Here is a 27,844-nt window from a genome sequence, read left to right as displayed (position 1 = left end):
AGGAGTTGACCTTGACTTCACCTCAAAATACATTATACACTTATTTACATAGTAAATGCCCCTCTAGTAATTAACATAGTAAAAATCCTGCTTACCCGCAACAGGGGCCGGTCCAAGAATCAAATATAGTAAAGAAACCTCCCCCTCCCGACGTGAGGGTGGAGCAAGCTGGAACTCCCGGAAGACCTTACCTGTTCCCTTTGAAACCTAACCCCACTTGATGAATATTCATCGCGCTTCACATTAAAAAAAAAAAAAAAAGGCTCCCCACTGCTCCCTGCGCGACCCCTCTGGGTCTGTCTACGCCCAAACTCTCGGGCCGCATACTCCCTATCCTTTAAATTCTAAACCTCCAAATAAACTTAATGCTCAACGGCTTTTCCGCATCAGTTGTTGAATTCTTTCTCTCAAGGAGACCAAGGACCCGTCTCCAGTAACAGGTGGGTCTGCCACAGACAGGAGACGGACGCGCTGCTCAAGTTGGTGGATCAATCACCAGAGGGCTCAGGATAAGGCCATTCGGGGTTGAACGTCAGGAAGACGCAGCAGTCGGCGGGCCAGAGCCAGACCCGACAGGCGGGCTGAGGGACGCCGAGGAAGGGGTGGTGAGTCGGGCTGGGCGGGCTTCCTGCCGGGGACCTGGCGGCCCGCCTCCGCTCCCGCCTCTTCGGCCGCGCGGAGTCGGGGCAGCACGGCCCCTCCTGCCTCAGCCGGCGGCCCAATCAGCAGGCGCCCCCCACCCGGCCCGCCCCGTGCCCCTCTGGTGACAGAGAGTCGGCCCAGCAGATGAGGAAGTGGCAGGCAGGCTGGCTCCGGGGACTTCTCTCTGGCCCTGCTCCCTCCGAGCCCTCCACTACTGCCTGCCTGGCCTCCACTGGTGAGTCTGGACCTTCCACTGGCGGGCTGCCCTCGGCCCGGGCACCCTGCCTGGATGGCCTGGCCCTGCCCTGCCCTGCCCTGCCCAGGCTGTGGGCGAGGCTGTTCCGGAGGAGAGTGGGTGGGAGGTCCCAGCTCTCTGGGGCTGGGCCTCTCCAGCAACCTCCCTTCTGCCCCTGGCCCCCGTTTGCTTACATCTTGGCCTTCCTCCACCACCTCCCGATCTTGCCCCTCTCTGTCCCTTACCCCTCCCTGCCCTTTGCTCCCCTTTTCCCTCCTCTTCCCCTCCCCCTTCTTTTGCCTGTCTCCTTTTCTTTTCCATCCATTTTAAAGGAAAAAAGGACAGAACTGAGTTCCCCTACTGGGGACACACCCAGATTCTCTGTAAGCTTGGGGATAGGTCCATTGCAGGGCCTTGAGCCACTCCTGACCTCCAGGGTTCATGTGTGTGTGTGTGGGGGGGTGGTGAACTTGGGGTGGTGGTTGAGAGAGAGACAGAGAGATAAGCTGGCAAACACATGGGTCAGGGAGGAACTGTGTGTTAGAGCGTATGCCAGTGCCAGGTAGGCCCTACCACAGAGCAGGCAACCTGACGAAAGGCTGATTGTGAATGAATGAATGGTTGTCATCCATGAAGAGATCTGTACGCATGACTGAGGGCAGGTGTGTGTCTGCATATGATGTGGGTAATTTTACGTTCACTCATCTCTAAGTGGTCTGTATGTGTTAATGTGACCACGTTTATTCATGACCCACATATGTGATTAAACCTGCATGTGGGTTTGAGCATGTGAGTATAAGCATTTGCACATGGAAATGCAGGACCTGTGAAGAAGCATGTGTGTGTTTCGGTTGTGTTTGCCCATGTGAATATAGTTAGAGGGTAGGTTTGAGTGTTAGAAGCTGCATGTCAAAGTCCATGGAGGAGGCCTGTTTGGGTCGTATGTCAGAGGAGGGTGGTGTTGCCAGCAGGAGGTGTGTGGGCTGTGTGTGTACATATGTGTGCTAACATTGAGTTCATCTGTGTCGGGGAGAACTGTGTGGCAAGCGGATGTGTGTGAGAGGGTGTGTATGTGTGCATGACTTGGGACCTGACCCTGGTGATTGGAGGTTAGGGAGCATCTGTGACATGTGTACCCGGTGAGCATGTGTGAGGGGTGTGTGTACGAGGGGTGCGTGTGCAGCATTGGTGGAAGTGTCAGAAGGTGTATTCTTCACTTAGTACCTGCACAGGTTGTTCTCTGGATAGAGGGTACCTGGTGGACTGGAGTGCACGTAGCTCGCAGAGTATCTGCTGCCCTGCTGTTCAGGGAATGCCTTGTCCCTCGGACTGTCTCAGAGTGCCAGGCTCTCGTTGGGTCCCTGTGAGCCCTCCCCTGACATTCTTTCAGGCTCTTGGGGGGAGAGGGCCCAACTCACTAGGATCCCTCCCTGAAGGAGGGGAAGATTCCTGAGACCTCCTCCACCCCTACACCTCCTCACATGCCACTGGCTTTCGGCCCCTCCGTGGGAGAGAAGGGTGATTGTACCCATTATGAAGTAGGACAAACTGAGAATTTACAGGAGCTAGTTTAGGAGAGGATGCTGGGTGTGGGTTTTCAGCAGTTCTCTTTGGGCTAAGGCTAGGGCTGGGGCTGGAGCCCTTGGAGGTTTCTGGTTCAAAACTTACAACTAGCTTATCTGGTTGGTCTAGGGTGAGTGATGAATCCCAGGCTTTACTTGGCTTTCCCAATATTGGTGGGTCCTGCTCCTCCAGGCAGTGACCTGCGGCCTGGACCCACCCTCCACCCCATGCACAGTGCAGTGGGGGCAGGGCGGGTGGAGGGCGGGGCTGCCGCCAGATCTAGTCAGACAGGTGGAGCCGCCAGGGCAGGAGTCTGAAAGAGCCAGGCTCCCAGAGAGGAAGGACAAGAGGAGAGTGCTAGAGAGGACAGGGGAGGACAGGAGAGGAGGAGACGCTGGAGGTGAGAGCCCCAGAGGGCCAAGGAGGCCCTAGGGAGTGGCTTGGCAGGGGAGAGGAGGATGGGACAGGAGGGACTGTGCTGGAGACGAGCATCCTGAAAGGGGACAGGAGAGGCTGAAGGGGAGGATTCTTGGAGAGAAGACCCAGAGCCGGAGATGTGGGAGACTGGCAAGGAAGGGAGAGGCGGTTCGTTCTGGAGATGAGTTCCCTGTTGGTGAGCAGTAAGCCTCTCTGGAAAGAGACCAAAACTGAGTGCTCTTTTGTGGAGGAAGAGGGGAGGGGAGGTCAGGAAGTAAAAACCTCTGGAGAGGAGCAGAGTGAGGAGAGGAGGGTAAGGTGTAGAGAGGAAGGGCGGAACAGCCCTTCCCAGGCAGGCAGGATGTGCAGGAAGCAGATGCCCCACGGAGCTGCCTCCTCCTGTCCCCAGCAATTCCTTTCTCTCACTTTTCTGTGCTTTCTTCCATGAGGCATCACTCAGGAGTTGTCTGGTCTGGGTCCTGTCTGGGGGTCGGGGCAGGATGGGGGATGGTGCGGTAGGCCCTGTCTGACACCCTCCTTCCATACTTCCCAGAGTCCTTAGCCAGGATGGAGGCTGTTGTGAACTTGTACTGGGAGATGATGAAGTATGCAGGTATGATGCTCTCTACCCTTCCCCCATTCTGCCCTGGGATCCCTGGATCCAGGACTGTTAATGGATAGTCCATATAACTCCTTGATCCTTTATGACCTGACCTCGTTCATATCTGTACACCTACTGGGGACTTTTAGACCTCCTGACCCCTTCCTGACTCCTTTGACCCTTATTTACAGATCCCCGGATCCAGGGCTATCCTCTGATGGGGTCCCCCCTGGTAATGACCTCCATCCTCCTGACCTACGTGTACTTCGTTGTCTCACTTGGGCCTCGAATCATGGCCAATCGGAAGCCCTTCCAGCTCCGTGGCTTCATGATTGTTTACAACTTCTCACTGGTGGCACTCTCCCTCTACATTGTCTATGAGGTGGGCTCTTTGTATATCTAAGCTTTAGGGGTGGGCCTTAGGCCAGAGCATGGCATCTCCTTTCCAGAAGAGACTCGGATTCATTTCTTCAGCTAGAGAACAAATGGGAAGGGTTAGTTGGAGGGAGGGAACTCTAGTGGTCTAATCCACATGCTTCCTAGTTCCTGATGTCTGGCTGGCTGAGTACCTACACCTGGCGCTGTGACCCTGTGGATTATTCCAACAGCCCAGAGGCACTGAGGGTAAGTAGGGGAGGGTAAGGTAAGTCTCCTGGGATTGGAGCAGTTTGGGTGGGATCTGTGTTTTTGGGCCAGTTAGGGAGGCTCTTGGAGTAGTGCAGTGGTCCTAAGGCCTGCCCTGACCTCTCCTCTTGCAGATGGTTCGAGTGGCCTGGCTCTTTCTCTTCTCCAAGTTCATTGAGCTCATGGACACAGTGAGTTGTCAGAAGTGAGAACTCGTGGGGTGAAAGGAGCAAGAGGCCCTGGCTCTGAAACCCCTGCTCCACTCTTTCAGGTGATTTTTATTCTCCGAAAAAAAGATGGACAGGTGACCTTCCTACATGTCTTCCACCATTCAGTGCTTCCCTGGAGCTGGTGGTGGGGGGTAAAAATTGCCCCAGGTGAGTGGTAAAGGCCATGGTGGTAAGAGGAGCAGGCTCTGGGGACAAGACACTTAACTTTCCTGACCTTGTTCATTGTCCACTCACAGGTGGAATGGGCTCTTTCCACGCCATGATAAACTCCTCTGTGCATGTCATCATGTACCTGTACTATGGATTGTCTGCCCTTGGCCCTGTGGCTCAGCCCTACCTGTGGTGGAAAAAGCACATGACAGCCATCCAGCTGGTGAGGGGCCTGGGCCAGCCTATAACCATCCCCGCAACATTCCTAGTCTGGATTCTACCTTTATCCAACCTACCTCACCTTTGACCCATCCTTCCCCATTCAGTATTCAGTCTCTTTTCCTCCAGCCTAAGCCCACTCCCTGTTCCCTCTGACCCTTGCCTTTCTCTCTCCTAGATCCAGTTTGTCCTGGTCTCACTGCACATCTCCCAGTATTACTTCATGGCCAGCTGTAACTACCAGTACCCTGTCATCATCCACCTGGTCTGGATGTATGGTACCATCTTCTTCCTGCTCTTCTCCAATTTCTGGTATCACTCTTATACCAAAGGCAAACGGCTGCCTCGTGTACTTCAACAAAATGGAGCTCCAGGTACTGCCAAAGTCAAGGCCAACTGAGAGACATGGCCTAGCTAGGTGCCCACCTAAGTGCCTCAGGACTGCACCTTGGGCAGCATCTGTCATGTCCTCCTTACCTACTCCTGTGACCAGGGCTTTTGTGGTCAGGACTGAGCAGGGGACAGGCCTTCCCCTCCCCACAGCTGGTACACAGGGACCACCGCTTCCGTTCCTCACCCACTTCTCCCAGCTGGCCCCACGGACATGGCCTCATTTGCCCTCGGCCACTCCAGAGCTGAGGGCTGAAAGGGCTGAACTCTTACTTCCCACTCCCTGCCTTAAGTTTGGGAGAGGAACACTCAGGGCTGGCCCCCAGCAGGGTCTTGTGGCCTTTTTCTTCACACCGAAGAGGTCAGCAATAATCTGTCACTGTGAACCCAGGCTCCTTCCTTCTCCACACCACACTGAAGCAGAAGCTTCCTGGCCAAAGGTCAGGGTGGTTGATGGGCTTGGAAATACAGCCTGTGGAGGCTGCTCACTCATATTTTCATTAAAAGTGACAGAGGAAACCAGCAGGCTGTGTGTGTGTACATGTTTGAACAGGGGAGGTTGGGTGCAAAGCATGCTAGCCCTGTCTGCAAGCAGGAGGGATGGTCAAGGATTCCACAGGATGGATGTTTCTAGCTCTCATCACAGTAGAGAGGACCCTCTGGGAAGGCTACTGGGACAGAAGAATGTAAAAAGAGAGGGAGACATGACTTTATTAGAAAAATAAAACACACACAGAAAATCAAGGTGAGGGGCTGGTCCTCAGCGGATGCCTTGGTGGATGAGGCTGCTTTTGGCCGCACTGGCTTTCTCCCGCTCCCGCCGCCGTGCAGGATCCAACTCAAAGCAGCGCCACAGCCGCAGGGTCTCGTCGGCCGCTGCTGAGGCCACTGTGGCCCCATCTGGGCTCATGGTCAGACTTAGGACCCGGGCTGTGTGACCTGAGGCATGAGGAGAGAAAAAGTGAGGGCAGTGTATATGAATGTAGACCTACCTACAGCCCTCCGATTTTAAAGGCCACCTACCTTAAAAAAAAAATCACACCAAGGTAATTAATAATTTACATACTATAAAAATGCCTCCTCTTAAAGTATACAATTAATTGGTTTTTAGTATAGTCACAAAGTTGTACAACCATAATTTAATAATTCTAGAACATTTTCATCAGCCCATGAAGAAAGTCACTCTTCATTACCTTCTGCTCCCAGCCCTTGGCATCCATTAATCTGTTTTATTTCCCTGCATTTGCCTCTTCTGGACACTTCATATAAATAGTCATACGATACGCAGACTTTTGTGTCTGGCTTCTGTCACTTAGCACCTACCTTTGAGCTCAGCCACCTTGGCCATGGTTGGGTACTTCCAAATAACCAGCTGGTTTTGGGCAAAGCCATGGCCTGAGATGAGCTCCTTATAGTGGGGAGACCAGAGGATGGAGCACACCTGTAGAGAGGGGATGGTGTGGGTACAACATAGAGCCAATGCTGCTCAAATCAAAATTAAATCCATTCTGGAGCCAGGTACTACAGACTCAAGACTTGAATGATCATAGTCCTTATAAAATCCTTTGAGAGTTCTAATTGTTACCCATTTTACATATGAGGAATCAAGCAGAAGGAAGTTCACCAAGTTGCCTAAGACAGCATACAAGTTAAGTTAGTAGGTGATGGAGCCAGAATTTGAACTCTGGCTCCAGAGCCCAAGTCTAGAATGGAGGCTGCATGGGGAGGAGAGGTGGGTGGAAGGAGAGGAAGCTGGAGTAGCTTGCAAGGAGACCCAAAGCAAGGTCTTCAGATTTCATTCTAATGGATTTGGATTATACGCTGTAGGTGATGGCAGCCATTGCAGGGTTTGAAGAGGACAGAAACAGGTGACCCAGACAACAGTGTAGGGGACATATTGGAGGACATAAGAATTCTGAGAACAGTGCAGTGGGCCTCCTTTGGGAGGATGAGGCTGAGGAAAGGGGACACGTGATATGTTGAGGCAAAACCAGTACATCTTGGTGAGAAGAATGAAAGATTGTGGGAGGTTTTTCAAATTTCTGAGTAGGTTTGTCCCTCTCAATATATGAGGAGAAGGAGGAGGAAGAACACATTTCAGGGAGGAAAGGGGAAGTGACAAGTTTAATTTGGGACGTATTAGGATGGTGTCACCTATGGGCCATGGGGTTAGAGATACACTACAGACTTGGAAATGTGGATCTGGAGCTCCTGAGTGAGAGCTGAGTAAGGAGTGTGGAAATTATCAGGGTATAGTTAGCGAAGCCATTGGACGGCCATGATTGCCCAGGAAGATCGTATAGAGGAAGAACGCACCTGGGAGTGAGAAGCTGAAATAGATAAAAGACTACCTGGGAATGGGCATCCACAGCACTCAGACAGGCCCCAGAGCAGACGTTCCAAATGCGAATGTGTCGATCACTGGTACCCCCGCCAGTTGCCAGAACATTGGCCTGCCAAGGACACCAAGCTACAGCCTAGGTGGGATAAACACGGGGTCAGCACATACTAGAGCTAGACAAGGAGCTATAGGGGTCACAGAGTAAACCCAATCCCACCATCCCATCTCCCCTTCAGAGCCCCCAGGTTCGGGATGAGAGTCTGTAAAAGCCCTAACCCAGCCCAGCTCTCACCTTGACAGCCCCTTGATGCTGGGTGAATGTCTGCAGGGGTACCCAGCCACCCTCTCCAGGAGCACTAGGCCACACATTGACCAAGTTATCGTTGCCGCCACTGGCCAAATGGCGTCCATCTGGGGCCCAGCGCAACCCACACACTTCCTGGCTATGGCCACTGAGTGTGGCCACATGATGCTCTGCTACCCGAACATCATGATGGTGGATGTGGCCAGAGCGTGAACCACTGCAGGAGGGAAAAGTAAATCAGGTTCTGTGGCAGTGCCAAAGGGGGTCAGCAGGCCAGAGCTGCTTCGATTCAGAGGTGTACAGTCTGCGGAGAGCAGGCAAAAATCATACTGATATTGCAACACTAGCAAAAACTACTGACCTGGACAGGATATAGCTATTCCAACATAGTGAGCCTACTCGGGCAGAATGACTGGTCATGTTTCGAAGCCGTTTCTGCTGTTGCACATCCCATAGCTAGAGAGAAAAGCCCACTGCGATCAGAGATTGGGACTTGGCATGAAATTCTCCTGCTGGGCAAGCCCCTGGGGGTCTAGGGAACAACAGAGAGGCAGGACAGGGACAGATCTCACCTGCACCTCAGCACTGCTGGTTCCCACAGCCAGGTAGTTGCCCTCTTTGATCCAGGCCACAGAAGATACATAGTCCCCAGGCTGCTCCATTTGTAGCAGCTGCAAGATGTCACCAGAGCTAGCACTCCACAAGTACACACTGTTATCCAACGCCACAGCCAGTACATTCCCAGAGCTCCAATCCACAAGGTTCAGGTCTGCCAGAGGAGACAGGGAAGAACATAAGTTTCTCCATGTTTGCCTGGTCTCCAGGCCTGTCTTCTCTCTCCACCAGGCAAGGCTTACAGTAGTCATTCCGGATTTCAGGGGCATCCAGGATACGGTCTGGCAGGGAAGGAATGTAACGGCAGGTCTTCCGGCTGGAGCCAGGCGTGGCTTTCTGGCTATAGAGTACTTTCAATCTGTTCTGGTAACCTGTGGCAACAGAGTGGGTCTGGACACTGGGATAACTGACACCTTCCCCTGCCCCTAGCCTGGAAGGGCGATTGGGGCCTCCTGCCCCCACACCCCCCTCAGTCTTAGGTGGGAAGAGCAGACCAGTGTCTCCCTTCAGCCCTGGAGATGGGCTGTCACCTCCCTCCATGAACCAAGAACTTAAGGTCTTACCTTCTGGGGCATTCTGTGGTTTTCCACTGAGCCGAAGGATTTTGGCTTCCTCCACATCAAAACCGTTCAGGTTCAAAGCCCAAGCTTTCTGATGTTCCTGGCACATAAGGATGGTGGTGAGGCAGGACGGCATTACCCAAAGTACATACATGGGTCTCCTGCCTTACGCCCCTCTGGGACACAAACCTTCTTGGTGGGCGTCTGGCTGTTTTCAGGTTGGTTTTCCTTACTCAGGAGGAAGCTGGCCACCTCCATTTGGGAAGCACTGCGATGGGGGATATAACGGTCACCACCAGGTTTGCTGGGAGTAGTCTGAACCTTGGAGCTGGATTTGCCTGGGTCGGGGAGAGGGAAGCCAGACAGTCTGACAGGCTCCGGGGGTAGGCATGACGGCTGCTCCCAGCCGTTCCCTCCGCCTCCGCGTCTCCCGCCGCACCCCACTGACCGGGAGTTCGGCCCGGGGTCCTGCCGGCGCTGTGGGATCGGTTGGCGGCCCGCATGGGCGAGGGGACCGGCCCCGTGCCTTCCTTAGCTTTGCGCTGCCAGCGCGCGGGGGGTGCATTGGGGATGGGTGCGTCCAGCTGCAGCAGCGAGTGCAGGTCACTCTCGAACACGAACTGCGCCATGGGAGCGTCTGGAGGAGGAGGAGTCCCTGGAATGGGTGCCGGCCAAGGCCTGGAGGAAGAGGCGACAGTGCTGTAGGACGGCCGGCCCCAGTCAGAACCACCCCGGTCACAGGCCCTCCCGGCCTGCAATCCCCAGCCACGGCCCCAGCTCGGCCCAGAACAGCCATCCCTCACCGTCAGATCCGAGCAAGTTCCGAACCCCGACAGGCCTTTGCAGTGGCTTTGCGTCTTAAACTCTCCGCTCTGAGCACTCATTGGCTCCTTCAAAACCCAACTGTCTCAACCGTCGCCCTCACCCATTGGCTTCTACGACACAGGAGGCGGGCCTTCCGGGGAAAGTCACACATCTCTCGAGAGTCCAGTAGTGGAGCGTGAATTAAAGAATGTGAAAGGTTTAAGGCAGGGTACAGAGAACCCGCGTCGGAAAGCTAGAGGGGCGGGGCGCGTCTGGGGGCGGGACCTGCGCGGCCTCCGCATTCCCGAGTCGCTTCCATTCATTCCTCAGCTTCCCCTCACCCGCCCGTGACGCTTAAAGCTCGCGTGTGGCTCCTGTTTATGATAAGTGCGGAGCTCGGCGGAGTGGCATAAAGCCCTTGAGCCGTTCAGAGACGGGAAAGACAGGGAGCGGGTGGTGCGGAGGGAAAGGAGTTGAGAAGTTTAGGAGCAGAAAGGCCAGAGCTCCAAGTTAGGGTGCATTCGCTGTTTGCTTGACGCCTGTAGCAACACTGCTAGGAAGGAAGTAGCCCATGCGTTTTTTAAAGTGGTTGTATTTGCTAGGTTGCAAACAGGGAAAATGAGGTTGAAAGAGGGGTGAATTCTTTAAAGTCAAAAAAAGGATCAGAATTCAAACCTGCCTATCTGAAAGATAACATTGCACTGTCTTGCAGGAGACACTGGCTTAAAGTTCGTGGGACTTTAGAGGTGTCAGGAATTTTAGAGATCCGCTAGTCGAGTCTCTGCATGGTGCACTCTTCCCATCCCAAGCAACATACCCATATTTTACACATAAAGAAACAGAGGTGTAGGGAAGGGATTTGCCTGAGGTCACACAAATTGGTGGGAATCCAGATCTGGATTTCATTCAATCCTGGGCTCTAATAATGACTTGAATGAATTGTTTGAATATGCTTAGAGATGAAGCAGCAATAATAAAATAATAATGGGTACCGTTTATTGACCATCTGCTAACTACTGTGTTTAACAGTTTACATATATTATTGAGTCTAATCCTTAATCCTATAAGGCAGATACTCTATCCCTATTTTATAAAAAAAGAAACTGGGTCAGAAAAAGGTTAGAAACTTGCCCAAAGGCATGCCACCAACAATAAGTAGTGGAGCCAAACTATCTGACTGACCCCTGCATCCTAAGCATATGCTATACTGTCCCAGAGAGGCTGAAAAAAAAAAATCACACATTTTCAATCATTAACCTAAGATCAACACTGATGATGACAGAGAAAAATCTGGGGTTCTTAGCCCAAACTTAATATTGTTATCTTCAATTTTGTTCTCTATTTCCAATTACCCTGGAAAACAAGGAGTTGGATGTGCTGGGGTTGGAAATAGGGAGCCCTTGAACCCCAGAGAACATAGAAAAGGTAGTCTAGAGTCAGGTTGGTCAGGGCTTTAAATGTTATGCTAAAGAGTTTGGACTTTTATCTGCTAAGCATGGTGGAATCAGTGAGTTTCTGTGTAAGCAAGGGCCAAACAAAACATATCTGAGGGCAGGACATGGCCACCAGTTTGCAGTTTCTGGAGTAAGGGTAACTGTAGAGAAAAAGAAGGCTGAGGTAAATGAGAGAACAACTTCAGGGATGGAGCAACTTCAGGAATGAAAGAAGCCAATGAGATTATACTGAAATGGACCTTAAAGTGTGAGAAATTCTAACATGATGTGAAATGGTCAAGCAGAGTCATGAAAGAAAAGGCCAGATTTGGCCATTGAGAAACAAATCACTGGTGACCTTGGAGAAAGCTGGGTCAGGAGAGTGGGTGCTTGGGTTCCATTTGGAAGGAGTTGCAGAAAGAAGGGTAGAGAGAATGTGGAGCCAGTAAGTACTGGCTCATCGTGTGAGAGATTTGGGAGTGAGAAAGGGGTGGTCCAAGGTAGCTTGAGGGGACCAGTGCCGGAGTGGCGCATGCACACTTGAAGGTGAAGGTAAAAGAGCCAGGGGAGATGAAAGAGGCCAGGCAAGGGTTGGCTGATAGAACAAGGTGCTTGGGTACCTTCCCCAGGAAGAAATGGAACAGAAAACACAGGGAGCCTTTCCAGTCTAGGAAAGAAAGATCACTTCCCCTTAGGCCAGAGGGTTGGAGAACAAGGCTTTAAAGATGGTTAATTAGAGGCTGAGCAACTGTTTAGATGGGGAAATGCCCTCCTAAAAGACCTGAATCTAGGAAAGCAGAGGCATGGAAAGAATAAAATATAGGTGATATTCAGGGGGTGGAACAGCCCAGTTGGGATAATAATAAAATGAGCTCAATAAACACTGAGTATTTACTCTATGCTTGGCATTGTGTTAACACTTTTAATCCTCGTGTAGGGAAATAATGGAAGAGAAAGAGATCAGGTTCTGAAGAGTCAAGCTAAAGATTTATAGGTAAGGAATGAGATGAATAGAAAGATCAATCTGGAGGTTGGATTTAATGGGCGAGACTGTATGCAGAATTATTAGAGACTATAGTAATAGTTCAGTGGAGATGGAGAATAGGAGATGGAATTTAGGAAGTAAAAGTGGTCAGGACATGATGGCTGAGTGGGTTTAAAAATGAAAGCTTCAGTGGTTTGGATCTCAATCGTAGTCTTGAGTCCCCAGGAATAGAGTTGGAGCCTTGAATATAACTGGAGGAAGGAATTATGGAAAATGAGTATATCAGACGTCTATTTGTCCTGTCCAGACCCACTCTTCATCTCCTACCCTGTCCTGTGCCCTGCGAGGCTGATTCATATGGTCTATGGATCAATGGATTCCCTTGGGCTCTCATATCTGTTTGGGTTCCACCTATGGAGAGATGCTATGGCTTAAAATGTGTCCCCCTGAAATTCATATGTTGAATTCCTAAGCCCCAGTAGTTCAGAGTGTGACCTTATTTGGAAACGGGGTCATTGCAGATGTAATTAGTTAAGATGAGGTCATTTGGGTGGGTCTTAATCCAATATGACTGGTGTCCTTATAAAATGGGGACATTTGGATGTGGACACACACACGGAGAATACCATGTGAAGATGAAGGCAGCGATGGGGGGTGATACTTCTGCAAGCTGAGGAACACCAATGAGTATCAGGAAACCACTGGAAGTTAGGGAGAGGCCTGGAACAGGTTCTTCCTCACAGCTCTCAGAAGGAGCCAATCCTGCTGACACCTTGAACTTCTAGCCTCCAGAACTACAAATTTCTGTTGTTTAATATTTAACATCTGTTGTCAATAGTTATGTTGTTTAAGCCCCCGTTTGTCGTACTTTGTTATGGCAGTGCTAGCAAACTAATAGAGATGTAATCAGAAGGTAGGGGGGAGAGTGACCATGAGCTATTTATTTCCCTGGCTCCCTCCCTGCCATGTCCACACAGGTTGGCTGTCTCTCTTTACTGAAGGCCACAGTTCCTGCCAGGAAGCCCTCTGTTACAGTTACACTCTGCAGATCCAGTAACTACACTCTCCCCTTGCCCCTTGATGCCGTGTTGGTATCAGCTCCCAACTGTTGTTAGCCCTGTGCTACTGCCCTATTCCTAGATGGTTTTCCTGACTTCTGCCTCATCTTTATTAAACTCTCATCAAAATACTCAGTTTTGAGTGTGCCATCTGTTTCTGCCAAGACCCTGACTGATGCAGTGGGCATGTTTGAAACTAGCAAAAAAATACCATTTATTTTGGGAATTTGAATGGGTGAGGGGAATCCATAACCAGAATGGCCCTCAGCACATTCTCCACTGCATATGAAGAGCTTAGAGGAAGAGGGAAACATTTAGAAAACATTTATTGAAGGCCCACTACCATGCACCACGCACTACTCTAGGTGCTGGAGGGAAAAGACAATGATGGCCCTTGCCCTCATGGAGCTCACAATCTAGTAGCGGGAGACAGACATGTAAACAGTTACCCGCATAAGGCCTCACAGGTGCTGTAATGGAAGTCTAGGCTGGGGAGAAGAACTTTTGGATATAGGAGAGGCAGTAAGAATGGGTGGGAGTAGAGACTGTGTTAAAATGGACTCCTGAGGGACTGTAATAATTAAGGAGTGGAAACATGTCCGAGTAAGACAATAGGAAGGAATAATTATAGTTCAGATATATGAAACGCTTACTATGTCCTAGGCATAGATTACTTAGATTACTTCCCTTAAACCTCTTCACAACTCTATGGGGTTCTGTTGTTACCCCTGTTTTATAGATGAGAAAATTAAGGTTCAAAGGGTTTTAAGTTATTCACTCAACATCTCACAGCTGGCAAGGGGGTAAGGCAGGACTTGAACCTAGGTCTGACTCCAGAGTTGTGTTCTGAGTATACTCTGAGTCAGGGGCAGAGCCAGGACAGGTGGTGGTGGTATGGAAGCCAAGGTAGGAGAGAATGTAAGGGCGAAAGGAGGAGTCACACGACAAATGCCACCGAGAAATCAAATAAACTGAGGATTAACAAGATCCTACTGGATCTTGCAGTTAGAAAGTTTGAGGTGAGCTTTTCCTGACTGCTTCATTAGCAAAGTGGTAGTGGTGGAATGAATTACAATAGTCTGAAAAGCCGGTGGGAAGTGGGAAGTGGTGACTTCTTTTGGAGGAGTTTGGCTTTCAAGAGGACAGAGAAAGTTGAAAGTAAGAGAAACTTAGTCAAATGAGCTTTGGTCTGACAAAAGAGGGTCCTGACTTTATGTCAGCAACAGTACTGCGGTCAGTGTTGTGAAGCCCAACTATGAGGGCAGATGTTGGTTGGGGGTGGGTGGGTTTGCGTAGGGAGCTTCAGGAGAGGTCTAGAGGGTTTGGATCTGTCCAGGGGAATGGGAGCAAGGGGCCTGCCAACAGCTCAGTGGCAAGTAGGAATGGTTGGCAATATGAGTGGTGCAGTAAGACCCTGTCTCAACCATGGATGGGCACATAGACAGGGGCATGGTCCCCAGGCAAGAAGTTGGCAGTCCTCGGTAGTCCATCTGGGCCTGGGAGGAATACAGGGGCAAAGGAGTCTTCTCTGAGGACTTAGGTAGAATTTCAAGGAGGCTGGGTTCTACTTCTTCATAGGCATCTGAGACTGTAGTCTTGGGCTGGGAGAGATGGGGGAAAGGGAGTCTGGATTAGAGCAGGTCCTGTGGGAAGAGGACCTGAGTTGTGTAGGAAGGAGGGCGTGGCTGGGAGTGGGGCCTAGGATGTTATGCTGGTGGGCAATGACCTTGGAAAAATTGTGTTATGGGGCAGGGATCCAGCTCCAGTCAGGCTTGGTGGTGGGTAGTGGGGAGGGGAGTTCACTCACCGGACTCAGGGCTGTGGCATCCGTAAGGTACTGGCCTAGGACCCGGTGCAAGTCTGGGAGTGAAGGCCACAGGGCATGCCTCAGACTCCTTGGGGAGAATGAAAAGAAGGAGACTGAGTCATGGGAGTGAGTGGGAGGGAGGCGGAGAGCACTTAGGTGGAGCAGGGGGGAGGCAGTGAGGTGGGATGGTAAGGCTTGGAGAGGTAGGTGTGGTCAAGGCAATAAAGTAGGATAGAAGAGCACAGGTAGAAATAAAACCTCAAATGGAGGAGGGAAGTCAGTGGTACGGATATTCAAAAAAACAGTTTGAGTATCCTCAAACATTCCAACCTCAGAGCCTCTGCACTTTCTCTTCTTTCTTCCTGGAACACTCAGTTTGTTCCCTCACTTCATTTAGTTCTCTAATCAAGGGTCATCCTGACAGGGGTCTGACTACCCTGTCTAAAATAGCACCACCTTCATTTCCCATCACTCTCTATCTCCTGCTCTGCTTTAGATTCCTTTATAGCACTTGGCTTTCTATGTATTTGTTATATTATTATACATACTTGCCTTCTGTCTGTCTTGCCCCAGTAGAATGCAAACTCCATGAAAGCCAGAGTCTACTTGCTCACTCCTGTATGTATAGGGTATAGAACAATGTCTGGACCATAGCAGGTGCTCAAGGAATTAATAGAATGAATGAATGAATCAGTGGGGCTTATTAAGTTACTGGGGAAGGTGGTCTATCTGAGAAGTGTGGATTAAGGTATGTTGGGGGAATCTCCAATTGTTTAGGCTCGTATTTCCACATGAAGGGAATTCAGCTGAACAACATTTCAGGCCTCTTCTGTGACCTCACTCACATTTCTCCAAAGGAGGAGGAGTGACTTACTGAGTAAATCATAGAAAAGGAACTGGGTATGTCTGGTTCAGCAGCACCATCTCTCTCTTCTCTCCCAACTTTTTTGTTGGATCTGGCTACTTAACAGAAGATACATACCAGTCTGCTCATACATATGAGTGGGTTAAAAGATCAAAGAAAGACATGTTCAAGGACAGATGGGAGCACAGAAGAGGAGCATCTAACCTAGCCTAGGGCCTAAGAGGCTGCCTGGAGGAGCTGCATTCTGAATGGGGTCTTCAAGAATTAAAGAGATGTTACCAGTTGAAGGACTGAGGTGGTATGGATTCTATCTTTTGTTTATAAGTTCTAATGACATTTCTCCTCAGCCTTAGTCTTCCCACATAAACAAATCATTTGCTAATAACATTCATTTAAGGATGTGCTATTTGGCAGGCACTGTACTTAGGATTTAAAGATGACCAAGTACAGTATAGAGAAGACATACAAAGAAATAAATCAGTAAAAGGCTATTGGTACTATAATAGAACTGTTTTGGGGCACAAAGGGAGTAGCTAACAGTGGAGGGTTAGGAAAGGTTTCCCAGGAGTTAGTAAAGAAAGCTATTTAAAGACAAATGGGTATTAGTCATCCAGGGAGGATGTTCTTGGCAGAGGGAACGTTATGCGCAAATGCACTGAGAAGTAAAAACACTTGATTAATGTAGGAAATCACCAACAGTTTGGCAGGGCTGATTCACAGGGTGGGAGAGAGTGGAAATGCCTGCAGAGGCCAGATTTGCAGAGCTCTGCTTGTCATTTTAGAGTCTGGACTCTATAATGGGGAGCTAGTAATAAGATTTAAGGAGGAGAGTGACAAGTTCATATGTGCATTTTAGAAAGATTATTCCGGTGGCTGTGTGAGGCTAGGCTGGACAGAATGGAGGCTACTGCAGTGAGTCAGGTAGTGTCTGTAGGGGGAAAGGGAGCCATTGTTTGAGTGAGGTTTAGGAGGTGGAATGACCAGACCAGACTGGATATAGGGGAGCGGGGCACCGAAGTGTTCTGGCTTGGGTGACAGGTGGACGGTAGCCTTCTGAGATGGGGAGCAAGGAGATGGTGCCGCTTTAGGTATCCAGAATAGTGGGCCTGTTAGAGCGTAAGGAGGTCGTTCGATTCTCAGGGGTAGACGTGCGGGAAAATGCTTGAGGTCACAAGTGTGGATGTGCGCTTGTCTAGTGAGCTAGTGTCACAGGGTAACACTGGGATGCTCGTTTATAGAGACCTCCGGCCCCACCTGGCTAGGGTGATACCTGTAGTGCGCAGGAAACTGCCACCTCAGCAGCAGCAGGCCCAGGAGGACGCTGAGGGCTAGCACCAGGAGCAGACTGGTCACCAAGGAGATCCAGGCTGTGGGACAAAAACAGTCAGACCGCGGCCTCCCCAGGCTGGAGCCCGCCGCCAAGTCCACCAGACCCGCCAGATCCCGCACTAGCTCTCTGCCTCTTGCCGTCCTGTGGCGCCGCGTGCATCTGCGCAGCCGCACACCGCTGTGCTCGGAGCCCCGCCCCTCGCGCAGCCGCAGACCGCCTCTGCCGGCCGTGCTCTCACCCGTCTCGGAGGCCGTCTCCACCCTGACTGGGTCAGACCAGGCGCTCCAGGGTCCTTGGTAGGTGGGGCCGTGGAGCCTGGCGCGCAGCTGTAAACGGTAGCGAGAGCGTGGGCGCAGCTCCAGGGTCTCTCCCTGGGCCCCGAGAGGTGGCTCCAACACCTGCGCGGAGAAGCGGGCGGGTGGTCAGGCTCCGGGGGCCGGCGTCGAGTCCTCGAGAGACCGGCGTGTGTTTGCCCCAAATCCTACCGCTTTGAACCTCCGGGGATCCCCTCGAAGAACCTTACTGACAGAAAACAGACATCCCGGCGAAAACGTGGAAGATGAAACACCCGGGCCCTCGAGAGCCTCTCCCTGGCACGCCCCGCCTGAGCAATGCGCCCGCCCCGACACACCCTCTGACACAGACCTCATCTGTGCAGACTACTCATCCTGACACAACACGAATACGTACGATACACCCCTGACACAGATCCCGGTGCACACGAACTGACCAGACACACGGACATCCTGACAGAAGTGTTCGATTGAACTTGAGGTCGGCAATGGAAATCCCAACACACGCAGATACTCAGGGCCACATAGTGTTCATAGACACCACTCATTCAGCAGAGGATGTCAGACCTGTGCTAGGTTCTGGGGGGACAAGGACAGATTCAAGCAGAAAGAACAAACATCGTGTGTACAAGCAGGGAGACTTAGAGTATTCATTCAGCAATCATTTATAAACTGCTTATGCTGTGCCAAGCATTGAGCTAGGCACCAGGAAAAAGATAAATGAAACACCATCTCTCACGTGTCTGATGAGGAAGACATCCAAACAAGTAAATAATTACAAGTTATTAGTGCGATAACAATGACAAGTAAAGCACCATGGGAGCCGAAGAAGCATGTAACGCTGCCTCTGTTTGGTTGGGAGTTAACAGAATAGTTAAGTATAGTGTGCTGCGAACATGGACATGCAGGCTGGATGGGCAAAAATGAGACTCGGCAGTGGTTGTAGGGATTTGAAGACTGTTAGCACAGTAAACTCAATGTACTTGTTGATAAATAGGGGGAAGGGAAAGGGAAAATGAAGAAGAGTCAAGGAAGATTCCAGATGGGTAACTGGGTAAGTGGTGGTGCCATTGTCAGATATAGGGAACAGAGAAGTAATTTAAGGAAGAAGTACCTCATGGTTCCATTTTGTTAAGTTCAGCAATAGTCAGTTACCAATGGTAATGTCAGAGTAGTGGTTACTTTGGGGTGTGTGTGTGTTACTGTAGGGCATATGAGGCACTTTCTGGGTACTAGAAATCTGTATCTTGATCTGGGTATTAGGTCCATGGTGTATTACACGTGTACAGATCAACCCATTTTATATTTAAGATTTGTGTACTTTATATGTCTTATACCTCGATACAAAAGTAAAACAATTTTGGGGAGAAATATGAATTTAGTTTTGGGTATGTTGAGTATGAAATGCCCCAGGGCTATATGGTAAGAAGTTGTGTACACATGTAGTAAATGAAAATGAAAGTAGAGAAGAAACTAATATTTAACAAAATATATATTAAATACCTTCTGTCTGCCAGGCAGTATGCTAGATATTTATATATTTTATTTGATTTTTACTGTAACTCTGGAAGGCAGATGGCTTTCCCCCATCTCACCAATGAGGGAACTGAGACTTCAAAAGTTTAGGAAATTTGCCTGTGGTATAGAAGTTTCTTTCCATATGGGTGTTGCAAAGGTAAGTTTGGGATGGTTAATGTATTGTGATTAAAACCATGGAGGTGAAGTACTCACTTAGGGAGAACATCTATTTATCTACAGGAGAAAAGATCCTGCAATGGAACTGTAGGAAGCACAACATATTAAGAAAGAGTGGAAAAGGAGGAACCAGGAAAGGAGAGTGAGAAGGTTCAATCAGAAAGACGTAGGAGATTCAGGAGAGATTGATATCCCAAAGGCAAAGGGAAGAAAGATTTGTAAATAGGAGAAGTCAGCAGTGTCAGATGCCAAAGAGAGATTAAGATACCGGTTGAATTGGGTAAACATAGATATACAAGCCCAGACATAGAGACATGGACACCCACGCTCCTGATAACAGACATGGTGAAACTCAGGCATCCGCTGTGTAGTGAGGTGTATGGGCATTTGTTCCTTGGCCATACCTTCCAGTCCTGATGGCCTTCTCCTGTGTATCGCAGCTGATAGCAGGTCTCCTGGGATGCCCAGGATGATGAGTGCTGCCATTCCAATTCCAGCTGCCCACTGGAGACCTCCCTCCAATGTAAGTTTGGAGTGGGGATGACCACTGCAGGGACATCCACAGGGGCTGGCCTAAGCCATTCTGTGCATGAGACATCTGACCAGGACCCTGGGTCAGAGTGTCAGAGTTGGTGGTCCTGGGCATGGGGTCAGATGCGGTAGGGGTGGGAACTATGTGGGTGGAGAAGGGAAGAGAGTTCTTACCTGCCTGGTGGATCCAGAAAGGAGAGCCCAGGTAGCTGTGAACACCCTGGGCTGTGGTCATTTCCACAAGGATGTGAATAACACTGTCATTTCGTGACTTGAAGTGGCATCGGGAGAACTGGGAGGGCTGTAATCCTGGATTTTTCTCCTCTTCTTCACACTTCTCCCAGGTGGTGTCCCTAAGAAACAGCCCCATAGAGTCACTGAATCAAGCTTGCCTGTGAGTCTAATCCTGATACTCATCTCACAGGGGCTGTGGCCTTCATGACTATCATCTAATCCTCCCTTGGATAGGCCCCCAAGGCCTTTTCTCTGTTTTCATGCCATAATGTTTTGTTTTCTGAAGTTTACTTTGGTGTCCAGCCTTTCCTCTTAAGGAAGGAGTGAGATGATACATGAAAATAGCATGGGCTATAGAGTCCAGGTCTTGGCTTGTTGATGTACTCTGGGCACATTACTTGATTTATCGCTGCCCCAGTTTTCTCATTTGTAAACTGGGTTAATAATACGTACTTCCCCGGATTGTTTCAAAGATTAAAAGATCCTTCATCTTCCTGGAGGAAAACATCCTTATGTTTTCAATCTGTTCTCACACAGCAGCCCTCCTAGTCACCTCTGTATGTAAAATAGATTATTACATCAACCTCCTAACTGGCTTTCTGCCTTCATTTCTATACTCCCTTCAATTTGTTCTTCACACAGCTACCAGAATTTGCTTCCAAAATGTTGATCTGATAATGTCCAGAATATATTACAAATCTGTCCATTTATTTTGGTCTTTACCATGGCCACATTAGATGAAACCACCTCTATCTCTTGCCTGAATTAAGTCAAATTTCTAACTGGTGATCTAACTGGTTTCTAACTGGCTTCTACTGTTCTTTATAATTTCCCAGAGGAACATATGTTTTGAGAATGTAAATCATATGTCAGTCATTCTTCTGCTTCAAATCCTTCCATGGTTCCCCATCCCACTTGGAATAAAGTCCAAACTCAATACTAGAGCCTACAGGACTATATGATTTAGTTCCTCCCTACCTTGCCATTCTTATCTACAATTCTCACACCAGTTTACCACCTTCATCCACACAGGCCTTTTTTCTGTGCTCCAAATATGCCACAGGCACTGTCTTTGCACTTCACCTCTCCCTGGATTGCTCTGATTCTAGAGCTTCGTGGGACTCACTCCTTGTTGCCTTTTAGGTTTCAGCTCACCCTTCTCCTTGGTGAGGCTTTCTCTGAACACTCAGTCTAAATTAGCATCCACCTCCATTTAGTCTCTGTCATATAATGTTCCTTTATTTCTTTACTTGTTGGTCAGTCCCTTTATTCCTGCCACTAAAATGTAAGCCCTGAAAATGCTGTGAGCCCCAATCTTTTCTGTTTCATTTGTCACTCTATCCCTGGTGCCTGGCATATAGTCACCCTCACTAATTTATTTAATGAATGAATCATGTCTCCTTCCTGATCATAAGCCCTAAATGGCTAGCTTTTACTAAAATTATTTATCATTTTATGTATTTATATGTTTACTCATTTATTCAACAAATAATTGATACTATGTGCTAGGCATTGTTCTAGGCCCTATGAATACATAGAGGAATAATCTTCAAGGAGCTCTCATTTCAGTGGCAGAGGCAGAAAAACAAACAGATGGCATTTTCCTGTGATGTGCATAGGCTGATTTTGGAGTATCAAGGAGGGTCACCTAACCAGACTGGAAGGGTCCACTTCCTGGACAAGGCAGTGCTTAGATTGAGTCTTAGACTATAAATAGTGTGGGCAAAGGGCAGAAGCAGGCATCCCAGGCACATGCTTGTGCACAGATAAGAGATAAGACACTTTGGGGGAAATTCTAAGTGGTGCAGAATACTTTCAGCGTAGAGGGCCTGTGGTGATGGTAAATGTGAGATGGGAAAACTAAGGTCATAAATGGCCTTGTGGCCTTTCTAAGGAGCTTGAACTTAATTTTGTAGTAAGTATGATGACATTTTAAGGATTTTAAACGGAATGGTCAAAATTAGCTTTGCTCTTTAGAAGATCACTCTAACTGCAGTTTGTAGGAAAGGATTTGTGAAGGTAGACTACAAGCAGAGAAATCCATCAGGACAGTGTTATGCTTTTCCACGCGAAAAGTGATGAGGATCTGAAAATAGGGTTGTGGCAGGGGATGAAGGGAAATAGATGGATTCAAGAGATACTGAAGGGATAGAAATGACAAGACTGTTTCTGAATGGAGGGTGGAGAAATGGCAGACGTCTGGGTAATTTCCATGTTAGAGGCCTGGAAAACTGAGTTGATGGTAGGATGGAGGAAGTTTTGGTAAAAGGAGGAGCAGGTTTTGGTAAAGGAAATGATGACTTCAGTTTTGGCCCCTTTTAATCTATTCATGGCACCTCCATACCATGGAAATCTGTGAAGTTATTAAAAAGAATGAATTGCAACATTTTGTAATGCTCTCCAAGACATATTTTTAAGCAAAAAAGTTAATCCGTATATATAATGTGATCCAATTTATATTGAAAATATTGTGTATAGACACATGTAAGTGCATAGAAAAACTAGAAGAATACATTAAAACTGTTAATAGTGGTGCTTTCATTATCCATTCATCTAACAGTTTTTTAACTGTGCATCTACCATCTTCCAGGCCCTGTGGTTGGTGAGAATACATTGGTGAGTAAAAACAGACAGTGGCTTTACCCTCATGGATCATGTATAGGCAAGATCAGCCTTTCTCACCTGGACTTCTGAGAGAATTTTATTATCAATCAAATAACTACATAAAGTATACACATAAAATTGTAAATATGATAATTACTTAAGAAGGAGAAGTACATGGTACAAGAAGAATGTATAATAGTGCTATTGGACCTAATGAGGATGGTCAGGGGAGGGCTCCCTGAGGAGGTGATGTTTGAGTTGAGAGCTGAAGGATAAATAGAAGTTAAGAAAAGACAGGAGGGCTGGGTAAATAGTACATGCAAAGACCCAGTGACAGTGGGGAATATGGCAGATAGGAAGGAACTGAAGAAGGCCAGTACTGGAGCATAGAGAGCAAAAGGTAGCATAGTGTACAATGAAGCTGAAGACATAGGTAGGGTCTGAGTCTCAGAACTTTATAAGGCCACAATTGAGTTTTTTTCTTTATCCTAAGATCAACAGGAAGCTATTAAAGACTTTTAAGCAGGGAAGTTAGGTTCATTTTTGCATTTTTTTAAAGATCACTCCAGCTCTATGTGGAGAATGATTTGAAGGATTCAGTAAGTGATCTCAGTAGCCCAATAATGGGCGGCTATGGAGAATGAGTGGATGAGAGATGGTGCTGGCTTGTCCTTGGACAACAGCAGCAATGAACAAAAGTGGGCAGATTCTAGAGATAGCTAACAGTGACATCAACAAGACTTGGTTATGGATTGGATATAGAGGGGGTGACAGATCAGTGAGGTGTTTGGTAGAAATTCTTGAAGGCCAGGCAAAGGATATGATAGACAGTAGAAAGCTGTAGTACATATCTGAGTAGGGGAAGGCCATGCAAAGTCTGAGTTTAACAAAGGTCACTCTGTCAGCAGCGTGGGGATAAACTGGAGGTGAATAAGAACGTAGGCTGTTTCAATGGTCTGGGTGACGTGATTAAAGCCGAACTAAACCAAGGCATTCTGGATGGGGATGGAAAGAGGTTGAGAAGATAAGAAACCCATTGGAAGATGAGAGCATGGAGGCCATTTGGTTTTGAGACAAGGGAGGGGAGTGAAGAGGACAAAGAACAGACTCTTCCTTCCTTCTGCATGTGACTCTCTCCCATGATATCAGGGTCAATCAGCAGCTCAACTCTCACCTGTCTGTGGGGCAGCATCGTGCCCTGCTGTGGTAGAAGAAACCTTGGGAGCTAGCCTGGTCCTGTTGCTTCCACTGACAGGTAGTGTTCTTCAGGTTCAAGGTAAAGCACTGCAGTCCAATTTCCACTGAGGTCAGAGAAGGAAGTCTCATCAGGGCCAATGTGCTTCTAGTCTATAGAGTATCCAGACTGTCTTTACACACATCTTTACATCTTGGAACACTTACCCCTATTCTTTGTCCTCTCCCTGAACACAGTTCAGTCTGTCCAGTGGCAAGTTTGAGGTCGTCAGGAGGGACCATGCTTCTTAGAGCTTCCATATCCAGCCCAGGCCTCCCTAGAGATCTTTTCTATCTCCTCCCCATCTGCCCATTTCTTTGTTGACTCACCTGCATCCCCAGGCAGGTCCACAGTCACAGGGAGTGACCAGGATCCCCAGGAGCCATGGAGAGAGATCCCATCAGGTTGGCTGCGCAGCTGGAGCCAGTAGGAGGTGCCAGGCTGGAGCCCTGAGATGAGGCAACTTCCACCCATCACTGCTGGAGATGGAGCCTTGGGAGAGGAATCCCAGCCTCAGAATCTAGGTCTGCCTCTCAGCCCAGACAGCCTCCATCTTTTATTTTGAAGCCCCACAGCAGGCTTGTGAAGAGATGCTCCATTCCTCACTGCCTAGATACACGTACAGATTAGGGACCAGGTCAGTGGGTTTCAGGTAGTTCAGGCCTTTTAGGGAAATCCCCATTAACTGGGAGGCCTGAAGCTGTCAATTTTGTTGGTGTGAATTCACATGGCTCCTGAGGGCTAATCAGAGCCTATACTAATTCCCAAAGAATCAAACTCAACTGGAACCCCCAAAGTATGGCCTCTACTTTCTTGGGGCAAAATTGGGGGTAGGACATAGGTGGAGCAGAAGAAGGACAGGATACTTCTCTAGTTGGGGAGGTCTTCTCTGGTCCATCCTGTTGGGGCATCATGGGTTGAACACATGGAGGCTGGTCCAGAGCTGGGGCTGGATTGGGCCTCCATAGAGCTGGGCAGCAGGTTTCTGAGGACAGGAGCTGCAGGACTGTGGGACCAGTGGTGTTCCTGGAATCCTCAGGACCATAACGGAGTTCATGTCTCAGGAAATCACCGATTGCAGGAGCTGGGGCCTCCCAGCTGATCTGAAGTTCTCCTGGCTGGCTCCCACCCATGACTTTGATATTACTGGGGGGAGCTGGCAGGCCTGGGGGCAAGACAGAGCACATCAGAACTCTCTTTTGCCACCACATTCTGTGGTTCAACCCATGAACTGTAGAGAAGGGTGCTGGAGGCTGGATTGGGGGCAGTGCCTGATTCTAAAAGATCACAGGCCATGGCTTTCTTAGGGGGCCAGGCAGGGAAGGCTCCATACCCTGTTCTCCCTTCCCCATGATAATAGTGACCTCATTGCAGGTTTATTAGATTCTGTGCCCCTCAAAAGCAGGGATCTCTTTATCTTTGTCACCTAGCACAGTGCCTGGCACATAGTAGGTGCTCTGTATCTGTTGACTAATTGAATAGGTTAATGATGGGAGGACTAGGTTGTCTCTGGTAGGAAATGAAATCTAGCTCTGGATGCTGAGGCTGGGAGGAGTGCTAAGGGGTCTTGAAGTGCCTCTGGGGGGCTGGTAGTGGAGGGTATCCATATCATCCTGAAAGAACACAGACTAGTCTGCTTCTAGCAGCTGGCCTGAGGACAGCAACTAGAGGAGCCAGGGTGACAGGAGGATGTCCCTTACCCACACTATCCACAAAGAGCACCCGCTGGGTCAGAGTCTGGTTCAGCAACACATTCTTCACCCAGAGGTGCAGGGAAAAGAAGAGGCGAACTTCATCCTGGGCTGGAAACTGGCACACGTATCTGGTTCCAAAGGGAAGCATGTTCTGGGAACTCAGGGGGCAGGCACGGGGCTTCTCCCTGTAGGCACAGAAGTCCATCCTACCTACATGGCCACCATGTGCAGACCTGAAGACCGAGGTCTGGGCCAAGCCCAACTTCTATTTCCATTACTGCCATTCTTCTTCTCAGTGCCTGGGACAGGTGGTATTAGAGGTGCTGTAGGAGTTTGAGCTGGGTGTATCCAAAGCACATTTGTTCATTAAGTGACTACTTGGGTCATGTACTTGGAGTTGTTTTCCCATAGGGCCAAAAACAGGGAATCTACTGGAGTGGGGCTCAGTGGAGGTAAATACAGGACAGATACAGGGGAGGTGGGCACAGCCTAGCACATACCCTGGGTAGGCATATAGCAGCTGGTATGTTCCATTGGGTGCTGCCTCTTCCTCATCCCAGAAGCAAGTAAGGTCCTCAAATGTTCGAGAGAAACAGCTCAAGGGCTCTGAGTCCGAGGCCAACAAGGAGGCATCTGAGGAACAGCTCGTGAGGTGGGTTCTGGGTCATCCCAGGCCAGAGTGTTTGTGGGCAAGAGTGGGGTCCCAGTGGGCACCTCCTACCTTGCACCCCTCCCAGGGCTCCCTCTTCCTGGTTGTACATGATCTCCACCCTCCACACACCTCACCTTGGCTGGTGACTTGTGCCAGGTTTTGGGAGGCCAGGAGGAGGCAGGAGGTGACCACCAAGAAGGCCCAGGAGGGCATCTTCTCCGGCACTGTGTGTGCCTGCCTTGGCCCATCCTCCCTTCAGGAAGCCAGGCCCCAATCCCCTCCCGGGCCAGCCCCTTGGGTTCCTGTCAGATACAGCCCCACGTCCTGTCCCTGTCCCTGCCCCTGCCCCTGTGGGGCCCATCCAGACCACACTGGGGCCAGGGGCCAGGGGAGGGGGAGTGGGCAGCAGGGTGGGAGGAATTTTAAAGAGGGAGGGAGATGGGGCTTGCATTTTTGCCTGTGTGCCAGAAGGAGATTGGCCTCTGTGCATGTCTACCTTAACTATTGTTACTTGTAGAAGGGTGTATCATCAACAATGGCAACATTTACTGAGCATTTACTATGCTGCCATGTGTTAAGCGCTTTATTACCTCCACTAATCCTCACAACAGTCTTATTATTTCCATTATAGAGACAAGGAAACAGAGATGCAGAGAAGTTAAAGATTTTCCCAAGGCCCCATACCTACTAAGAGGTAAAGCTCAGAGGTCAAGCTTCAGAACCTAAGTGCTTAACAACCATGCCATGCTACTGGCAAGTGTAGTCAGCCGAGAAATGGCTGTCTGCCTCACAACCATGATGCAGTGGTGGCTGTTTCTACTTCAACAGGTCCTGCATCTGTGCACAAGTAAACACATTCTCCCTGGGACAGGGCATGTCCCTCCATTGCGGGTAGCCTACACAGTTGCCTCCAGTCCTTTGCTACTCAAAATGTGGTCCACAAACCTTCAGCAACAGCATGGCCTGGGAGCTGCATTTCGAAATTCAGACTCTCAGGTCCTGTCCCAGACCTACTAAAACAGAATGTGCACTTTATCAAAATCTCCATATAATTCAAATGTACATTAGAGTTGGAGAAGCACTGGTCTTCAGTACTTTCATTTGGTTGGCTCAGAATCAGGCCTAGGTGGTCAGCTTGTGCTCATCTTCATATTAGTAGCAGAAGAGATGGAGACCTGTCTGAAGCCCAGGTCTCCTCCTGGAAGTGCTGTTAACTGTGGGCGGCTTTGATGCCACCTCTCAGGAACTTTGACTCTTACAGGGTGTAATGAGGAGTGCAGGCCACATTAACTCCCACATTTAGCTCCTCCAGCCACAGTGGGGGTCCCATTGCTGGCTACAGACTAAGTGTCCCTAAAATATCACCTTTCTATCTTCCTCCTGAATTAATGTTACTTACAGAGAGAATTGTGGGAGGGGAAGGAAGGAGTAGATAGACTCTTTCAGCCCTTCTGTGAGGACTTGATTTCTCTGGCACCATTTCTCTGCACTCAGTTCCCAAGGCCAGGTTTGTCCTGATTCCTGTACAACTCTCAGGTTGTAAGGACCACCTCCCTCTGTGCAATGAAGATGACTTTGGATGCCTCCTCCAGCCTCCAATCAAGGGCCACCCCACTGCTGTCAAGACAAGTGAAATGGGAAACACAGCGTTAATGTTCACACAGTCCCATGGCTTTGATGCTAATGTATATGCTGATAACTTCAGAATTAACATCTTCGGCTGTGACTTCCCCT

General features: G+C 49.3%; 3 protein-coding genes across 8 annotated transcripts; 1 reads left to right on the top strand and 2 right to left on the bottom strand.

Annotated features, from left to right (window-relative positions):
• The first annotated feature begins 719 nt into the window (after nucleotides 1–719).
• Nucleotides 720–5,594, top strand: ELOVL1 (ELOVL fatty acid elongase 1). Of its 4 annotated transcripts, none has more exons than XM_036893050.2 (8): nucleotides 722–877; nucleotides 3,411–3,470; nucleotides 3,650–3,840; nucleotides 4,002–4,082; nucleotides 4,217–4,273; nucleotides 4,354–4,459; nucleotides 4,549–4,685; nucleotides 4,860–5,594. In XM_036893050.2, the coding sequence occupies exons 1-8, from the start codon at nucleotides 787–789 to the stop codon at nucleotides 5,079–5,081; spliced, it is 945 nt and encodes a 314-aa protein (XP_036748945.2). In that variant the 5' UTR covers nucleotides 722–786; the 3' UTR covers nucleotides 5,082–5,594. The 4 variants fall into 4 exon arrangements, with proteins under 4 accessions (XP_036748948.1, XP_036748945.2, XP_036748946.1 ...); XM_036893051.2 differs by lacking the exon at nucleotides 722–877 and adding an exon at nucleotides 2,748–2,840; XM_036893052.2 differs by lacking the exon at nucleotides 722–877 and adding an exon at nucleotides 2,871–3,053.
• Nucleotides 5,595–5,766: 172 nt separating this feature from the next.
• Nucleotides 5,767–17,544, bottom strand: CDC20 (cell division cycle 20). Of its 3 annotated transcripts, XM_057500121.1 has the most exons (12): nucleotides 17,412–17,544; nucleotides 14,979–15,066; nucleotides 9,340–9,569; nucleotides 9,081–9,229; nucleotides 8,895–8,991; nucleotides 8,574–8,702; nucleotides 8,289–8,485; nucleotides 8,078–8,172; nucleotides 7,705–7,933; nucleotides 7,423–7,548; nucleotides 6,395–6,512; nucleotides 5,767–6,010 (listed from the first exon to the last, which is right to left on the bottom strand). In XM_057500121.1, exons 3-12 carry the CDS (start codon nucleotides 9,518–9,520, stop codon nucleotides 5,832–5,834), a joined length of 1,500 nt encoding a protein of 499 aa, XP_057356104.1. In that variant the 5' UTR covers nucleotides 9,521–9,569; nucleotides 14,979–15,066; nucleotides 17,412–17,544; the 3' UTR covers nucleotides 5,767–5,831. The 3 variants fall into 3 exon arrangements, with proteins under 3 accessions (XP_057356104.1, XP_036748943.1, XP_036748942.1); XM_036893048.2 differs by lacking the exons at nucleotides 14,979–15,066; nucleotides 17,412–17,544 and adding an exon at nucleotides 9,695–9,926 and having other exon boundaries at nucleotides 9,340–9,528; XM_036893047.2 differs by lacking the exons at nucleotides 14,979–15,066; nucleotides 17,412–17,544 and adding an exon at nucleotides 9,695–9,921.
• Nucleotides 13,344–26,323, bottom strand: MPL (MPL proto-oncogene, thrombopoietin receptor). Its single transcript, XM_036893177.2, has 12 exons — nucleotides 26,245–26,323; nucleotides 25,959–26,091; nucleotides 25,465–25,643; nucleotides 24,631–24,929; nucleotides 24,094–24,256; nucleotides 23,705–23,831; nucleotides 19,867–20,045; nucleotides 19,566–19,708; nucleotides 17,412–17,571; nucleotides 17,114–17,210; nucleotides 14,979–15,066; nucleotides 13,344–14,772 (listed from the first exon to the last, which is right to left on the bottom strand). The coding sequence occupies exons 1-12, from the start codon at nucleotides 26,321–26,323 to the stop codon at nucleotides 14,485–14,487; spliced, it is 1,935 nt and encodes a 644-aa protein (XP_036749072.2). The 3' UTR covers nucleotides 13,344–14,484.
• Between the last annotated feature and the right edge of the window lie 1,521 nt (nucleotides 26,324–27,844).

The sequence above is a fragment of the Manis pentadactyla genome, chromosome 4 (genome assembly GCF_030020395.1).
Source record: "Manis pentadactyla isolate mManPen7 chromosome 4, mManPen7.hap1, whole genome shotgun sequence".
Classification (NCBI taxonomy): Eukaryota; Metazoa; Chordata; class Mammalia; order Pholidota; family Manidae; genus Manis; species Manis pentadactyla.
This window is presented reverse-complemented; position numbering and strand designations above follow the sequence as displayed.